General features: G+C 40.6%; 1 protein-coding gene across 1 annotated transcript in view; it reads left to right on the top strand.

Moving 5' to 3' along the window:
* The window catches only part of Adss (adenylosuccinate synthetase), a 418,041-nt gene that overhangs the window by 150,758 nt on the left and 250,109 nt on the right, over positions 1 to 17,174 (top strand). Inside the window, exons 5-6 of the mRNA XM_071672269.1 lie at positions 8,266 to 8,430; positions 10,082 to 10,236. Coding sequence (XP_071528370.1) covers positions 8,266 to 8,430; positions 10,082 to 10,236 — 320 coding nt within the window. The remainder of the gene's footprint in view (positions 1 to 8,265; positions 8,431 to 10,081; positions 10,237 to 17,174) is intronic.

The following is a 17,174-nucleotide window of genomic DNA, read 5'->3' as shown; positions in this document are numbered from 1 at the left end:
GAGGATGTAAGGCATGTGTACGTGTAGGAAGAGAGGAAAGTGATTGGTTCTCAGTGAATATAGGTTTGCGGCAGGGGTGTGTGATGTCTCCATGGTTGTTTAATTTGTTTATGGATTGGGTTGTTAGGGAGATGAATGCAAGAGTTTTGGAAAGAGGGGCAAGTATGAAGTCTGTTGGGGATAAGAGAGCTTGGGAAGTGAGTCAGTTGTTGTTTGCTGATGATACAGCGCTGGTGGCTGATTCATGTGAGAAACTGCAGAAGCTGGTGACTGAGTTTGGTAAAGTGTGTGAAAGAAGAAAGTTAAGAGTAAATGTGAATAAGAGCAAGGTTATTAGGTACAGTAGGGTTGAGGGTCAAGTCAATTGGGAGGTGAGTTTGAATGGAGAAAAACTGGAGGAAGTGAAGTGTTTTAGATATCTGGGAGTGGATCTGGCAGCGGATGGAACCATGGAAGCGGAAGTGGATCATAGGATGGGGGAGGGGGCGAAAATTCTGGGAGCCTTGAAGAATGTGTGGAAGTCGAGAACATTATCTTGGAAAGCAAAAATGATTATGTTTGAAGGAATAGTGGTTCCAACAATGTTGTATGGTTGCGAGGCGTGGGCTATGGATGGAGTTGTGCGCAGGAGGATGGATGTGCTGGAAATGAGATGTTTGAGGACAATGTGTGGTGTGAGGTGGTTTGATCGAGTAAGTAACGTAAGGGTAAGAGAGATGTGTGGAAATAAAAAGAGCGTGGTTGAGAGAGCAGAAGAGGGTGTTTTGAAATGGTTTGGGCACATGGAGAGAATGAGTGAGGAAAGATTGACCAAGAGGATATATGTGTCGGAGGTTGAGGGAACAAGGAGAAGAGGGAGACCAAATTGGAGGTGGAAAGATGGAGTGAAAAAGATTTTGTGTGATCGGGGCCTGAGCATGCAGGAGGGTGAAAGGAGGGCAAGGAATAGAGTGAATTGGAGCGATGTGGTATACCGGGGTTGACGTGCTGTCAGTGGATTGAATCAGGGCATTTGAAGCGTCTGGGGTAAACCATGGAAAGCTGTGTAGGTATGTATATTTGCGTGTGTGGACGTATGTATATACATGTGTATGGGGGGGGGTTGGGCCATTTCTTTCGTCTGTTTCCTTGCGCTACCTCGCAAACGCGGGAGACAGCGACAAAGTATAATAAAAAAAAGAATAATATATATGTATATAATTGACAGGCGCAGCGAAAGAGAGACTTTTGGATGTTAATGTGCTGAGAGGTGCAACTGCAGGGATGTCTGATCATTATCTTGTGGAGCCTAAGGTGAAGATTTGTATGGGTTTTCAGAAAAGAAGAGTGAATGTTGGGGTGAAGAGGGTGGTGAGAGTAAGTGAGCTTGGGAAGGAGACTTGTGTGAGTAAGTACCAGGAGAGACTGAGTACAGAATGGAAAAAGGTGAGAACAGTGGAAGTAAGGGGAGTGGGGGAGGAATGGGATGTATTTAGGGAATCAGTGATGGATTGCACAAAAGATGCCTGTGGCATGAGAAGAATGGGAGGTGGGTTGATTAGAAAGGGTAGTGAGTGGTGGGATGAAGAAGTAAGATTATTAATGAAAGAGAAGAGAGAGGCATTTGGACGATTTTTGCAGGGAAAAAATGAAATTGAATGGGAGATGTATAAAAGAAAGAGACAGGAGGTCAAGAGAAAGGTGCAAGAGGTGAAAAAAAGGGCAAATGAGAGTTGGGGTGAGAGAGTATCATTAGATTTTAGGGAGAATAAAAAGATGTTCTGGAAGGAGGTAAATAAAGTGTGTAAGACAAGGGAGCAAATGGGAACTTCAGTGAAGGGCACAAATGGGGACGGTGATAACAAGTAGTGGTTATGTGAGAAGGAGATGGAGTGAGTATTTTGAAGATTTGTTGAATGTGTTTGATGATAGAGTGGCAGATATAGGGTGTTTTGGTCGAGGTGGTGTGCAAAGTGAGAGGGTTAGGGAAAATGATTTGGTAAACAGAGAAGAGGTAGTGAAAGCTTTGCGGAAGATGAAAGCCGGCAAGGCAGCAGGTTTGGATAGTATTGCAGTGGAATTTATTAAAAAAGGGGTGACTGTATTGTTGACTGGTTGATAAGGTTATTTAATGTATGTATGACTCATGATGAGGTGCCTGAGGATTAGCGGAATGCGTGCATAGTGCCATTGTACAAAGGCAAAGGGGATAAGAGTGAGTGCTCAAATTACAGAGGTATAAGTTTGTTGAGTATTCCTGGTAAATTATATGGGAGGGTATTGGTTGAGAGGGTGAAGGCATGTACAGAGCATCAGATTGGGGAAGAGCAGTGTGGTTTCAGAAGTGGTAGAGGATGTGTGGATCAGGTGTTTGCTTTGAGGAATGTATGTGAGAAATACTTAGAAAAGCAAATGGATTTGTATGTAGCATTTATGGATCTGGAGAAGGCATATGATAGAGTTGATAGAGATGCTCTGTGGAAGGTATTAAGAATATATGGTGTGGGAGGCTAGTTGTTAGAAGCAGTGAAAAGTTTTTATCGAGGATGTAAGGCATATGTACGTGTAGGAAGAGAGGAAAGTGATTGGTTCTCAGTGAATGTAGGTTTGCGGCAGGGGTGTGTGATGTCTCCATGGTTGTTTAATTTGTTTATGGATGGGGTTGTTAGGGAGGTGAATGCAAGAGTTTTGGAAAGAGGGGCAAGTATGAAGTCTGTTGGGGATATGAGAGCTTGGGAAGTGAGTCAGTTGTTGTTCGCTGATGATACAGCGCTGGTGGCTGATTCATGTGAGAAACTGCAGAAGCTGGTGACTGAGTTTGGTAAAGTGTGTGAAAGAAGAAAGTTAAGAGTAAATGTGAATAAGAGCAAGGTTATTAGGTACAGTAGGGTTGAGGGTCAAGTCAATTGGGAGGTGAGTTTGAATGGAGAAAAACTGGAGGAAGTGAAGTGTTTTAGATATCTGGGAGTGGATCTGGCAGCGGATAGAACCGTGGAAGCGGAAGTGGATCATAGGGTGGGGTAGGGGGCGAAAATTCTGGGGGCCTTGAAGAATGTGTGGAAGTCGAGAACATTATCTCGGAAAGCAAAAATGATTATGTTTGAAGGAATAGTGGTTCCAACAATGTTGTATGGTTGCGAGGCGTGGGCTATGGATAGAGTTGTGCGCAGGAGGATGGATGTGCTGGAAATGAGATGTTTGAGGACAATGTGTTGTGTGAGGTGGTTTGATCGAGTGAGTAACGTAAGGGTAAGAGAGATGTGTGGAAAAGAAAAGAGCCTGGTTGAGAGAGCAGAAGAGGGTGTTTTGAAGTGGTTTGGGCACATGGAGAGAATGAGTGAGGAAAGATTGACCAAGAGGATATATGTGTCGGAGGTGGAGGGAACGAGGAGAAGAGGGAGACCAAATTGGAGGTGGAAAGATGGAGTGAAAAAGATTTTGTGTGATCGGGGCCTGAACATGCAGGAGGGTGAAAGGAGGGCAAGGAATAGAGTGAATTGGAGCGATGTGGTGTAACGTGGTTGACGTGCTGTCAGTAGATTGAATCAAGGCATGTGAAGTGTCTGGGGTAAACCATGGAAAGCTGTGTAGGTATGTATATTTGCGTGTGTGGACGTATGTATATACATGTGTATGGGGGGGGTTGGGCCATTTCTTTCGTCTGTTTCCTTGCGCTACCTCGCAAACGCGGGAGACAGCGACAAAGTATAATAAAAAAAATATATATATATATATATATATATATATATATATATATATATATATTAGTGGTGGGATGAAGACGTAAGATTGTTAGTGAAAGAGAAGAGATGGACATTTGGCTGATTTTGGCAGAGAAATAGTGCAAATGACTAGGAGATGTATAAAAGAAAGAGGCAAGAGGTCAAAAGAAATGTGTAAGATGTGAAAAGGAGGGCAAGTGAGAGTTGGGGTGAGAGAGTATCATTAAATGTTAGGGAAAATAGATAGATGTTTTGGAAGGAGGTAAATAAAGTGTGTAAGACAAGAGAAGAAATTGGAACATTGGTGATGGGGGGAAATGGTGAGGTGATATCAAGTAGTGGTGAAGTGAGAAGGATATGGAGTGAGTATTTTGAAGATTTTTTGAATGTGTTTGATGATAAAGTGGCAGATATAAGGTGTTTTGGTTGAGATGGTGTGCGAAGTGAGAGGGTCATGGAGAATGATTTGGTAAACTTGAAGAGGTAATGAAATCTTTGCAGAAGATGAAATCCGGCAAGGCAGTGAGTTTCGATGGTATTGCTGTGGAATTTATAAAAAAAGGGGATGACTTTGTTGTTGGCTTGCTGTTGAGGATATTCATTTTATGTATGGTTCATGGTGAAGTACCTAAGGATTGGCGGAATGCATGCATAGTGCCATTGTACAGAGGGAAAGGGGATAAAGGTGAGTGTACAAATTACATAGGTGTAAGTTTGTTGAGTATTACTGGGAAATTATATGGTAGGGTATTGATTGAGAGGGTGAAGGCATGTACAGAGCATCAGATTGGGGAAGAGCATTGTGGTTATAGAAGTGGTAGAGGATGTGTGGATCAGGTGTTTGCTTTGAAGAATGTATGTGAGAAATACTTAGAAAAAGAGATGTATTTGAATGTAGCATTTATGGATCTGGAGAAGGCATATGATAGAGTTGATAGAGATGCTTTGTGGAAGGTATTAAGATTATATGGTGTGGGAGGTAAGTTGCTAAAAGCATTGAAAAGTTTTTATTGAGGATGTAAGATATATGTACGAGTAAGAAGAGAGGAAAATGATTGGCTCCCACTGAATGTCAGTTTGCGGCTGGGGTGTGTGATGTCTCCATGGTTGTTTAATTTGTTTATGGATGGGGTTGTTAGGGAGGTGAATACAAGAGTTTTGGAGAGAGAGGCAAGAATGCAGTCTGTTTTGGGTGAGAGGGCTTGGGAAGTGAGTCAGTTGTTGTTTGCTGATGATACAGCACAGGTGGCTGATTCATGTGAGAAACTGCAGAAGCTGGTGACTGAGTTTGGTAAAGTGTGTGTTCTTTAAAGAAGAAAGCTGAGAGTAATTGTGAATGATAGCAAGGTTGTTAGGCTCAGGAGGGTTCAGGGACAGGTAAATTGGGAGGTAAGTTTGAATGCAGAAAAACTGAAAGAAGTGAAGTGTTTTAGATGTCTGGGATTGGATGGAACCATGGAAGCGAAAGTGAGTCACAGGGTGGGGGAGGGGGCAAAATTTCTGGGAGCCTTGAAGAATGTGTGGAAGGCGAGAACGTTATATTGGAGAGCAAAAATGGGTATGTTTGAAGGAATAGTTGTTCCAACAATGTTATATGGTTTTGAGGCATGGGTTATCGATAGGGTTGTGCAGAGGAGGTTGGATGTGTTGGAAATAAGGTGTTTGAGGACAATATGTGGTGTGAGGTGGTTTGATCGAGTAAGTAATGAAAGGGTAAGAGAGATGAGTGGTAATAAATAGTGTGGTTTAGAGAGTAGAATAGGGTGTATTGCAATAGTTTGGTCACATGGAGAGCATGAGTGAGGAAAGATTGACAAAGTATATATGTGCCAGAGGTGGAGGGAACGAGGAGAAGTGGGAGACCAAATTGGAAGTGGAAGGATGGATTGAAAAAGATTTTGAGAGATAGGGGGCTTGAACATACAGGAGGGTGAAAGACGTGCAAGGAATAGAGTGAATTGGAACGATTTTATACCAGGGTCAACTTGCTGTCAGTAGATTGAATGAGGCCATGTGAAACATCTTGGTTAAACCATGGAAAGTTCTGTGGGGCCTGGATGTGGAAAGGGAGCTGTGGTTTTGGTACAGTACACATGACAGCTTGAGACTGAGTGTGAACGAATGTGGCCTTTGTTGTCTTTTCCTAGTGCTACCTCGTGCAGACATGGGGGAATTGGGGTTGCCGTTTCATGTGTGGCGGGGTGGCAGCGGGAATGGATGAAGGCAGCATGTATATATGTGTATATATGTATATGTCTGTGTATGTATATGTATGGAAATGTTGAAATGTATAGGTATGTATATGTGCGTGTGTGGACGTGTATGCATATACATATGTACGTGGGTGGGTTGGGCCATTCTTTTGTCTGTTTCCTTGTGCTACCTCACTGACACAGGAGACAGCGACAAAGTAGAATAAAAAAATAATGAATGAAAAAATACATACATGTGTAACATCTCTGTCTCTCGGGTTAAGGTAGAAAGAATATTTCCTATGTATTCCCTGTTTGTCATAAAAGACAACTCTCTCTCTCACTTCTGATTCTCCAAAAGAGTGAGCAGAAAAGGGGGGCCAATTATGGGTACTTTTGTAATATTGTTTAGCTAGTAAGGAGCAGATTATCATATTGTAAGAATAATATAAGTAATCAGCACATAAAATAATGCTTGGCATGTATCATGAGTATAGCTGTAGGTTAATAATAAGAATTTAATTGTAAAAAACATATCTTTGTAAAAAACATATCTTGGTCCATATCATTTCCATTTAGGATTACACCAAAGTTCTTTACGGAACTCAACTAAGAACATACAGTGATACAGTTTCAAATAATGACACCATGAAAATTTTCGATTGTGGAAAAGTGACAAAGTGAAATGATTAACCAAGGAAACCGTAACGATTGTCTTGGCAACCCAACGTGATTCTGGGTCACACTGCACATAGACTAGACTTAATCACTGGGTGTCAGTGAGTATCCTGTCTTCTTGAAGACGGTTACCCAGCCTAGGAGACACAGCATTCAACATCCACTGAGAAATTCTGGGCAGCCTGGTTGGGTCAAGGAGCTGTGTGATTCTAGCTTGTATAGGTGGAGTATCTGTTTGAATCAAGTGCCTGTTTGGGGCGAGCTCCTGTTTGGGTTGAGCATCATTAGGGCACCAGTCAGGGTCTCAGCTGGGAAGAGTTTTTTAAGGACATGCTTGACCCAGCATTGTTGTAGGAAACTCAAGCACAGGCCGACCTGAAGTGGAGGATAAGGGTCCATTGCTTGGTGACATACACACTCACACCCACAGACCTGGTTGCAATCCAGGTACTAAGAATCCAGCTAAGACCATATGTTACACAATCAAATGCACTTTAAGCACCAGAGAACAAGAATTTCCTTGAAATTGTGAATTAGGATGTGTTAGGACACATGCCACTTTATTTCTGATACTGTGAGTAACCTTTGATATTTAAGCAGTTGAGATAGGATGCATGCCTCATTATTTCTGATACTGTGAGTAGCATTAGATACTAATTGTCATAATGTCCATGGACCCATGTTAGTAATGCTGCAACCAGTTGGATATTAAGATTCCAGTCACTGTGTGCTTATGCACATTTTTAATTGTTTGTGTGTGTGTGTGTGTGTGTGTGTGTGTGTGTGTGTGTGTATCCCTGGGGTGTATTCCCTGCATGTTGTAGAAGGTGACTAATAGAGGTGGGAGTTGGGAACAGGAAATCCTCCTCCCGTTTTTACTTTTCCAAAAGAAGGAACAGAGAAAAGGGCCAAGTGAAGATTTTCCCTTTAAGGCTCTGTTCTTGATGCTACCTCACTAATGCAGGAAATAGGGAATATGTATTGAAAAAACAATGTGTGTGTGAGTGGATACATCTTTCTTTGTCTGTTTCCTGGCACTATCTTGCCAACGCGTGATATGGCGATCAAGTTTGATAAAAGAATTCGAGTCTGGAGTTTTCATTTGCAATCTCAACTGGAATATAACTCAGTTGCATGGAAAATGTCTTTTGTCTTCTACCTCACAAGAGAATATGAATGGCTTAATGGCTTGACTTATATACCTTTTGTTCCTGTGTATAGATTTTCACCAACTATTATCTCATATATGATATATGGTATTACCAGCATTCACATCTGATTTTTCCAACATTTCATCCCTACTCTAGGATGTAATTCAAATGATTGTGAATAATACTCTTTATGTTGTTTAGTTTGATTATCATCAGCTGTTTTTTTTCTCTGTATTTTTCTTCCTTTCAAAAGTAAAATTACTTGTGGCATGGTGTACCTTAGATCCATTGCTGTCATCCATGTTTATCATTTTCATGAATATTTATTTCTTAACACTTGTCATTGCTCCACACATCATGTTGTATACACAGAGATCAACTGTTACTGCTCCTTGTCTGAAATTTTTTCCCCCATAACATTACAGTATTTGGGCACAGGCTGAAAATTGGACAATGAAGGGGTTAATATAATTTTTTTTTATAATCTACCTATCATGTTTCATACTTATGCTTGTTTTTTATATCATTGTGCTATATTTTCAGAATTGAAGGTTGATGTTGAAGAGGAAGTTGGCAAGTATAAAGTTTATGCTGATCGAATGCGGCCCTTAGTGACAAATACGGTTGCTTACATCCACAAGTGTCTTCAGGATAGCAAGAAAGTACTTGTTGAGGGAGCTAATGCTGCTATGCTGGATATTGATTTTGGTTAGCTGTTTTGCATTGCTGTTGAGATTTCTAAATGATAAAGCAGTAGTGACTGTGAAGTACTGTACCTTATCAGTCTTTAACCATTATGAGTGTTGTGTGTTTGATTTCATCTCCTTTTCAGTTTCTCCCTTAATTTCATTTTTGTTTAATTTGAACTCTTAATGCTACACCATGGGTTTCCTTTGCAACCCTTAAAATATTCATTTTTTATGATAAATGATTTGTATTTAACCTTACACTTTCAAAGATATTCACATAACATGGATAAAGATAATTTGAGTGTGTATATTTTACTCACTTCTTTCACTGTAATATAGTAATGTGCTGTTGCAGCATAACTTGGTAAAAAGTATGGAAATTGCCATTCTGTGTGTTTTATTGCAAATTTTATTTCAAAAAATTTATTACTGATTATTATGATGTATTATCTTACAGTGTCCACAAAAATTTTGTCTTCCTCCCCATACATTTTCAAAGGCAGTGTCAAACATACATTTTTAGTACACTGTCATATCTCCTTTGGCTTTGATTACTATCTACAGATGTCTAGGTATGGAATTGGTAAGGTTTTTGGAAGTATTCTAGGTCCATGTTTTGGGTCCTTAAGGCTTGATCTGAATGTAGCAAGGTGCTGCTGAGGAAGCAGCCATCTGATCATGCATTCTGAGCACCCAGTGTCTCTAAAGATCTCATGTGTACTCACATTTTCTTGCTTCCAGGTGAAAATTTGGGCTTTCTCTTCTTTACAAATGTAAGAGCCAGCCATTTCCAAGCACAGGTGGAAGAACTTCCGAAAATGAAGTGGCAGCCAGGAAAAGTAAGAAAAATTGTCATTCCCTCAAGATAGCCTGAGGCAGGTTGCTGTTGCTCAAACCATTAGAAACACTAGTCTCAGCGATCAGATGTACTATGATATCATCTTAAGAGCATCATATGCTTGTACCCTGAATTAATCTTAGCTGTGTATCGCCGTTGAAAATATTTGGGGGTGGACAATGTTTTTGTGGACACTGTATGTGATAAATCTTTTCTATTCATTATCATTGTGATTTTTAGGTAAATTGTCTTAAGAGTAAAACTATAAAAATTTGTGAAATGTCTGTGTTTTGCATTGGTTTGTTGAAGTGTTGTAAAGGTCGAGTGGGTGTTGGCAACACTGCCTCCACTTTTTTGAGAAACTTTGTCCTGCCATATATTGGTCAGCTTTCAGTGCTTGAAAGTCAGATGTCCATGAAATCACTGTCCATGCAAATTGAAAACAGATCATCCAGTAATTGAGTATCATCAACTGCCTGGTCCTCTAAGCCTAGCTAAAATCTTTCAGTTTCCTTCCTCTCCTTCCTAGACAACCTCAAAAATCTGCTGTCATTAATGTGGCTAGAGGATGACTGACTCTGGGGAGAAATTATTGCTCACTGCCACCTCAGCCACTACCTAGGCTTGACACGCTGTGTTTAAATAGAGGTTTGACTCTCGAGTAAATACCAATCTAGGGGCATCATTCAGCTCTTATGAATATCTGTTTAGACTTTAAGTGAATAATGTTCAATATACTGTTTGTTTACAAGTCAAAAGGATATATTTACAAGGTGGTATTTATATCCTTTTATCTCTTTATATTTTAGTATTAAATGGAACTACTTAACAGGTACTTATCCGTATGTAACCTCCAGTAACTGCAGCATTGGTGGTGTATGCACTGGATTGGGCATACCACCTCAGTATATTGGTGAAGTTTATGGTGTGGTGAAGGCCTATACCACCAGGGTGGGTGTTGGAGCCTTTCCTACTGAACTTAAAGACGTAAGTGATCTGTGCTGTGTAACTGTAGTATGAGTAGAATTAAGTGAGACCTTAATTTTTATTGTGACCCTGCAGAGGATTTTTTATTGTAGCCTCACAAAGGAAATTTTATTTCTTCTTGTTTTATTGCATGTCTACCTCAGTGTTTTTAAGTTCAAAACAGTCTAGAATATTGGACCTTTATACGGTAGGTTTGTATAGATAATACACTGGTACCGAACACCACTTGCTTGTGGTTGCACCATAGGTGAAAAGTCAACTTTAGTGACGTATCTTTTGTTATTTGATGAAAATGAGAAACCTTTGCAAAGAACTTTCACTCCAAAGGAGTCGATCTTGTTACTGCTTCTGATTGTAGCTGAACTTTGAAGCTGCAGGGACCTTTAACCTTTAAACTTGTATAATCTTCACTTAGCAATGCATGGTTTACTGCTGTTATTATCAGTTGAAAATTTGATTGTTCCCACCCTCATTTGAATTCCTGCTACAATTGCTAGAAAAAATAACTCGCATGCCTTAGTCATTTATTTTAATCATCTTAAAAGCAAAAGTAAAATGTCAGCTAATGAAAGTATAATTTGTTTTAGAATAATGAACTATATAGTATCATTGCTTATGCTTTGGTAATAGAAAATTACACTGTGTAAGACAATCTTTTTCCTTGAGCAGTAAGCATTATTTTCTAATTGCTAATGTGTAAAAAGTAGAGAAAAAGGAGATTATTCCCTTCAAATGTTACTTGTTTCCAGTTGGACAATGGGTGAATTTGCACATTTTTATTCAGATAGTCAGAAAAACAACATATGAATCAAAATTAACATGTTGATGTTAAACAAAAGTGATCACAAAAGATTTAGAAGTGGGTAGTTTTTTGAGATTCATGATTTTCCTGTAAATTGCTGTTAGGAATCAGACCCCAAATATAATCTCCCGCTGTATTCTTGTTATATGCTCCTTGGCAGTGGCATTCATAGTCCAGTATATCCTGGTGAAAGCGCTCACTTGCTCCTCTGAATATGCTCCCATGTTCTCCTTGAATTTATCAAGATGAGTGTCAAGGGATATTGACTTTGAGGGACATCCAGCAGCCCATTTTGCTGTTGTTCTTCACCATAGTCTCAACCAGCTCCACATAGTTTTCGGCCTTGTGATTGCCTAGGAAACCCTGAACCACTGCTTTCTCCTTCCTAGTGAGCTTCTTGGGGAATCCCTTGTGCTCCAGGAAGGCTTTGACCTTTGCCTCAGACAGCTTAGGGAAGAAGTTTTGAAGGCTTTTAAAGGCTGCACACTGAGGGCCATGTGACACCAGAGCAATGGATGATGGAAGGTCCAGATATGTGATAGCAGGTGCAGTCTTGCGAGTCCATTTGGAAGGGTTCACCATGCAGAAGTAGCAATTGCTTGAGTGGTTAGTGAGTTCCTGCCAAATTTTTGGGACAGTGAACTTCATGGCTCTCTTTTCCCCTTGTACCATTGTGCAAAAGAACAATATAAAATTCAACCACGCTCTTTTTATTTCCACACATCTCTCTTACCCTTACGTTACTTACTCGATCAAACCACCTCACACCACACATTGTCCTCAAACATCTCATTTCCAGCACATCCATCCTCCTGCACACAACTCTATCCATAGCCCACGCCTCGCAACCATACAACATTGTTGGAACCACTATTCCTTCAAACATACCCATTTTTGCTTTCCGAGATAATGTTCTCGACTTCCACACATTCTTCAAGGCTCCCAGAATTTTCGCCCCCTCCCCCACCCTATGATCCACTTCTGCTTCCATGGTTCCATCCGCTGCCAGATCCACTCCCAGATATCTAAAACACTTCACTTCCTCCAGTTTTTCTCCATTCAAACTCACCTCCCAATTGACTTGACCCTCAACCCTACTGTACCTAATAACCTTGCTCTTATTCACATTTACTCTTAACTTTCTTCTTCACACACTTTACCAAACTCAGTCACCAGCTTCTGCAGTTTCTCACATGAATCAGCCACCAGCGCTGTATCATCAGCGAACAACAACTGACTCACTTCCCAAGCTCTCTCATCCCCAACAGACTTCATACTTGCCCCTCTTTCCAGGACTCTTGCATTTACCTCCCTAACAACCCCATCCATAAACAAATTAAACAACCATGGAGACATCACACACCCCTGCCGCAAACCTACATTCACTGAGAACCAATCACTTTCCTCTCTTCCTACACGTACACATGCCTTACATCCTCGATAAAAACTTTTCACTGCTTCTAACAACTTGCCTCCCACACCATATATTCTTAATACCTTCCACAGAGCATCTCTATCAACTCTATCATATGCCTTCTCCAGATCCATAAATGCTACATACAAATCCATTTGCTTTTCTAAGTATTTCTCACATACATTCTTCAAAGCAAACACCTGATCCACACATCCTCTACCACTTCTGAAACCGCACTGCTCTTCCCCAATCTGATGCTCTGTACATGCCTTCACCCTCTCAATCAATACCCTCCCATATAATTTACCAGGAATACTCAACAAACTTATACCTCTGTAATTTGAGCACTCACTCTTATCCCCTTTGCCTTTGTACAATGGCACTATGCACGCATTCCGCCAATCCTCAGGCACCTCACCATGAGTCATACATACATTAAATAACCTTACCAACCAGTCAACAATACAGTCACCCCCTTTTTTAATAGATTCCACTGCAATACCATCCAAACCTGCTGCCTTGCCGGCTTTCATCTTCCGCAAAGCTTTTACTACCTCTTCTCTGTTTACCAAATCATTTTCCCTAACCCTCTCACTTTGCACACCACCTCGACCAAAACACCGTATATCTGCCACTCTGTCATCAGACACATTCAACAAACCTTCAAAATACTCACTCCATCTCCTTCTCACATCACCACTACTTGTTATCACCTCCCCATTTACGCCCTTCACTGAAGTTCCCATTTGCTCCCTTGTCTTACGCACCCTATTTACCTCCTTCCAGAACATCTTTTTATTCTCCCTAAAATTTACTGATAGTCTCTCACCCCAACTCTCATTTGCCCTTTTTTTCACCTCTTGCACCTTTCTCTTGACCTCCTGTCTCTTTCTTTTATACTTCTCCCACTCAATTGCATTTTTTCCCTGCAAAAATCGTCCAAATGCCTCTCTCTTCTCTTTCACTAATACTCTTACTTCTTCATCCCACCACTCACTACCCTTTCTAAACAGCCCACCTCCCACTCTTCTCATGCCACAAGCATCTTTTGCGCAATCCATCACTGATTCCCTAAATACATCCCATTCCTCCCCCACTCCCCTTACTTCCATTGTTCTCACCTTTTTCCATTCTGTACACAGTCTCTCCTGGTACTTCCCCACACAGGTCTCCTTCCCAAGCTCACTTACTCTCACCACCTTCTTCACCCCAACATTCACTCCTCTTTTCTGAAAACCCATACTAATCTTCACCTTAGCCTCCACAAGATAATGATCAGACATCCCTCCAGTTGCACCTCTCAGCACATTAACATCCAAAAGTCTCTCTTTCGCACGCCTGTCAATTAACACGTAATCCAATAACGCTCTCTGGCCATCTCTCCTACTTACATAAGTATACTTATGTATATCTCGCTTTTTAAACCAGGTATTCCCAATCATCAGTCCTTTTTCAGCACATAAATCTACAAGCTCTTCACCATTTCCATTTACAACACTGAACACCCCATGCATACCAATTATTCCCTCAACTGCCACATTACTCACCTTTGCATTCAAATCACCCATCACTATAACCCGGTCTCGTGCATCAAAACCGCTAACACACTCATTCAGCTGCTCCCAAAACACTTGCCTCTCATGATCTTTCTTCTCATGCCCAGGTGCATATGCACCAATAATCACCCACCTCTCTCCATCAACTTTCAATTTTACCCATATTAATCGAGAATTTACTTTCTTACATTCTATCACATACTCCCACAACTCCTGTTTCAGGAGTATTGCTACTCCTTCCCTTGCTCTTGTCCTCTCACTAACCCCTGACTTCACTCCCCAGACATTTCCAAACCACTCTTCCCCTTTACCCTTGAGCTTCGTTTCACTCAGAGCCAAAACATCCAGGTTCCTTTCCTCAAACATACTACCTATCTCTCCTTTTTTCACATCTTGGTTACATCCACACACATTTAGGCACCCCACTCTGAGCCTTCGAGGAGGATGATCACTCCCCGCGTGACTCCTTCTTCTGTTTCCCATATAATATACATATATATATATATACACATACACACACATACACACACACACGCACATATACACACACACACACATACATATATATACATATGAAAAATGTAAGAAACAATTTAGAAAACTGAAACTTCTAGCTTGAAATGAAAAGAAAAAAATGAATGTCACATAATGGTTCAACCTCTGGCTATGGAAAAAGGAAATGTTTAATTTATTTACACAAAAGTCAATAGTAGTTCTCATCAATTTAACCACTGTATCAATAAGCTTCAATGTCTAAGCTACATTTTTTCCAATTTCACTATTTTCTTGTCAAAGCACCATGTATGAAAACTATCACTCCAGTAACACAACTATAAACATTTACTTCCCCTTTAAAAAAGTTCTGTGGCCGATGGGGAAATTTTTCTTGATTAAGTTTCTCATTTATAATGAGGGAAAATGTGTGGTAGGAAGTGAAACACCATTTTAAATAAACATTACCAGTATTTTTTTTTTTTTTTTTTTTCAAACTATTCGCCATTTCCCGCATTAGCAAGGTAGCGTTAAGAACAGAGGACTGGGCCTCTGAGGGAAAATCCTCACCTGGCCCCCTTCTCTCTTCCTTCTTTTGGAAAAAAAAAAAAAAAAAAAAAAAAAAAAAAAAAAGAGGGGAGGATTTCCAGCCCCCCGCTCCCTCCCCTTTTAGTCGCCTTCTACGACACGCAGGAATACGTGGGAAGTATTCTTTCTCCCCAATCCCCAGTATATATTTTTTTTTTTTTTTTTTTTTTTTGCTTTGTCGCTGTCTCCCGCGTTTGCGAGGTAGCGCAAGGAAACAGACTAAAGAAATGGCCCAACCCACCCCCATACACATGTATATACATACGTCCACACACGCAAATATACATACCTACACAGCTTTCCATGGTTTACCCCAGACGCTTCACATGCCTTGATTCAATCCCAATTGACTTGACCCTCAACCCTACTGTACCTAATAACCTTGCTCTTATTCACATTTACTCTTAACTTTCTTCTTTCACACACTTTACCAAACTCAGTCACCAGCTTCTGCAGTTTCTCACATGAATCAGCCACCAGCGCTGTATCATCAGCGAACAACAACTGACTCACTTCCCAAGCTCTCTCATCCCCAACAGACTTCATCCTTGCCTCTCTTTCCAAAACTCTTGCATTCACCTCCCTAACAACCCCATCCATATATATATATATATATATATATATATATATATATATATATATATATATATATATATATTTTTCTTTTTCATTCAAACTATTCACCATTTCCCGCATTAGCGAGGTAGCGTTAAGAACAGAGGACTGGGCCTTTGAGGGAATACCCTCACCTGGCCCAATTCTCTGTTCCTTCTTTTGGGGAAAAAAAAAAAAAAAAAAAAAAAAAACGAGAGGGGAGGATTTCCAGCCCCCCGCTCCCTCCCCTTTTAGTCGCCTTCTACGACACGCAGGGAATACGTGGGAAGTATTCTTAATCCCCTATCCCCAGGGATATATATATATATGTATATATATATATATATATATATATATATATATATATATACATATATATATATATATATTTTTTTTTTCATACTTTGTCGCTGTCTCCCGCGTTTGCGAGGTAGCGCAAGGAAACAGACGAAAGAAATTGCCCAACCCCCCCCCCATACACATGTATACACACGTCCACACACGCAAATATACATACCTACACAGCTTTCCATGGTTTACCCCAGACGCTTCACATGCCTTGATTCAATCCACTGACAGCACGTCAACCCCTGTATACCACATCGCTCCAATTCACTCTATTCCTTGCCCTCCTTTCACCCTCCTGCATGTTCAGGCCCCGATCACACAAAATCCTTTTTCACTCCATCTTTCCACCTCCAATTTGGTCTCCCTCTTCTCCTCGTTCCCTCCACCTCCGACACATATATCCTCTTGGTCAATCTTTCCTCACTCATTCTCTCCATGTGCCCAAACCATTTCAAAACACCCTCTTCTGCTCTCTCAACCACGCTCTTTTTATTTCCACACATCTCTCTTACCCTTACGTTACTTACTCGATCAAACCACCTCACACCACACATTGTCCTCAAACATCTCATTTCCAGCACATCCATCCTCCTGCGCACAACTCTATCCATAGCCCACGCCTCGCAACCATACAACATTGTTGGAACCACTATTCCTTCAAACATACCCATTTTTGCTTTCCGGGATAATGTTCTCGACTTCCACACATTTTTCAAGGCTCCCAAAATTTTCGCCCCCTCCCCCACCCTATGATCCACTTCCGCTTCCATGGTTCCATCCGCTGACAGATCCACTCCCAGATATCTAAAACACTTCACTTCCTCCAGTTTTTCTCCATTCAAACTCACCTCCCCATTGACTTGACCCTCAACCCTACTGTACCTAATAACCTTGCTCTTATTCACATTTACTCTTAACTTTCTTCTTCCACACACTTTACCAAACTCCGTCACCAGCTTCTGCAGTTTCTCACATGAATCCGCCACCAGCGCTGTATCATCAGCGAACATATATATATATATATATATATATATATATATATATATATATATATATATATATATATATATATATATATATGTGTTGAGATGTATAGGTATGTATATTTTCGTGTGTGGATGTGTATGTATATACATGTGTATGT

Source organism: Panulirus ornatus, chromosome 17, assembly GCF_036320965.1.
Source record: "Panulirus ornatus isolate Po-2019 chromosome 17, ASM3632096v1, whole genome shotgun sequence".
In the NCBI taxonomy this organism is placed as follows: Eukaryota; Metazoa; Arthropoda; class Malacostraca; order Decapoda; family Palinuridae; genus Panulirus; species Panulirus ornatus.
The sequence above is the reverse complement of the archived record's forward strand: the minus strand, read 5'-3'. Positions and strand labels throughout refer to the sequence as shown.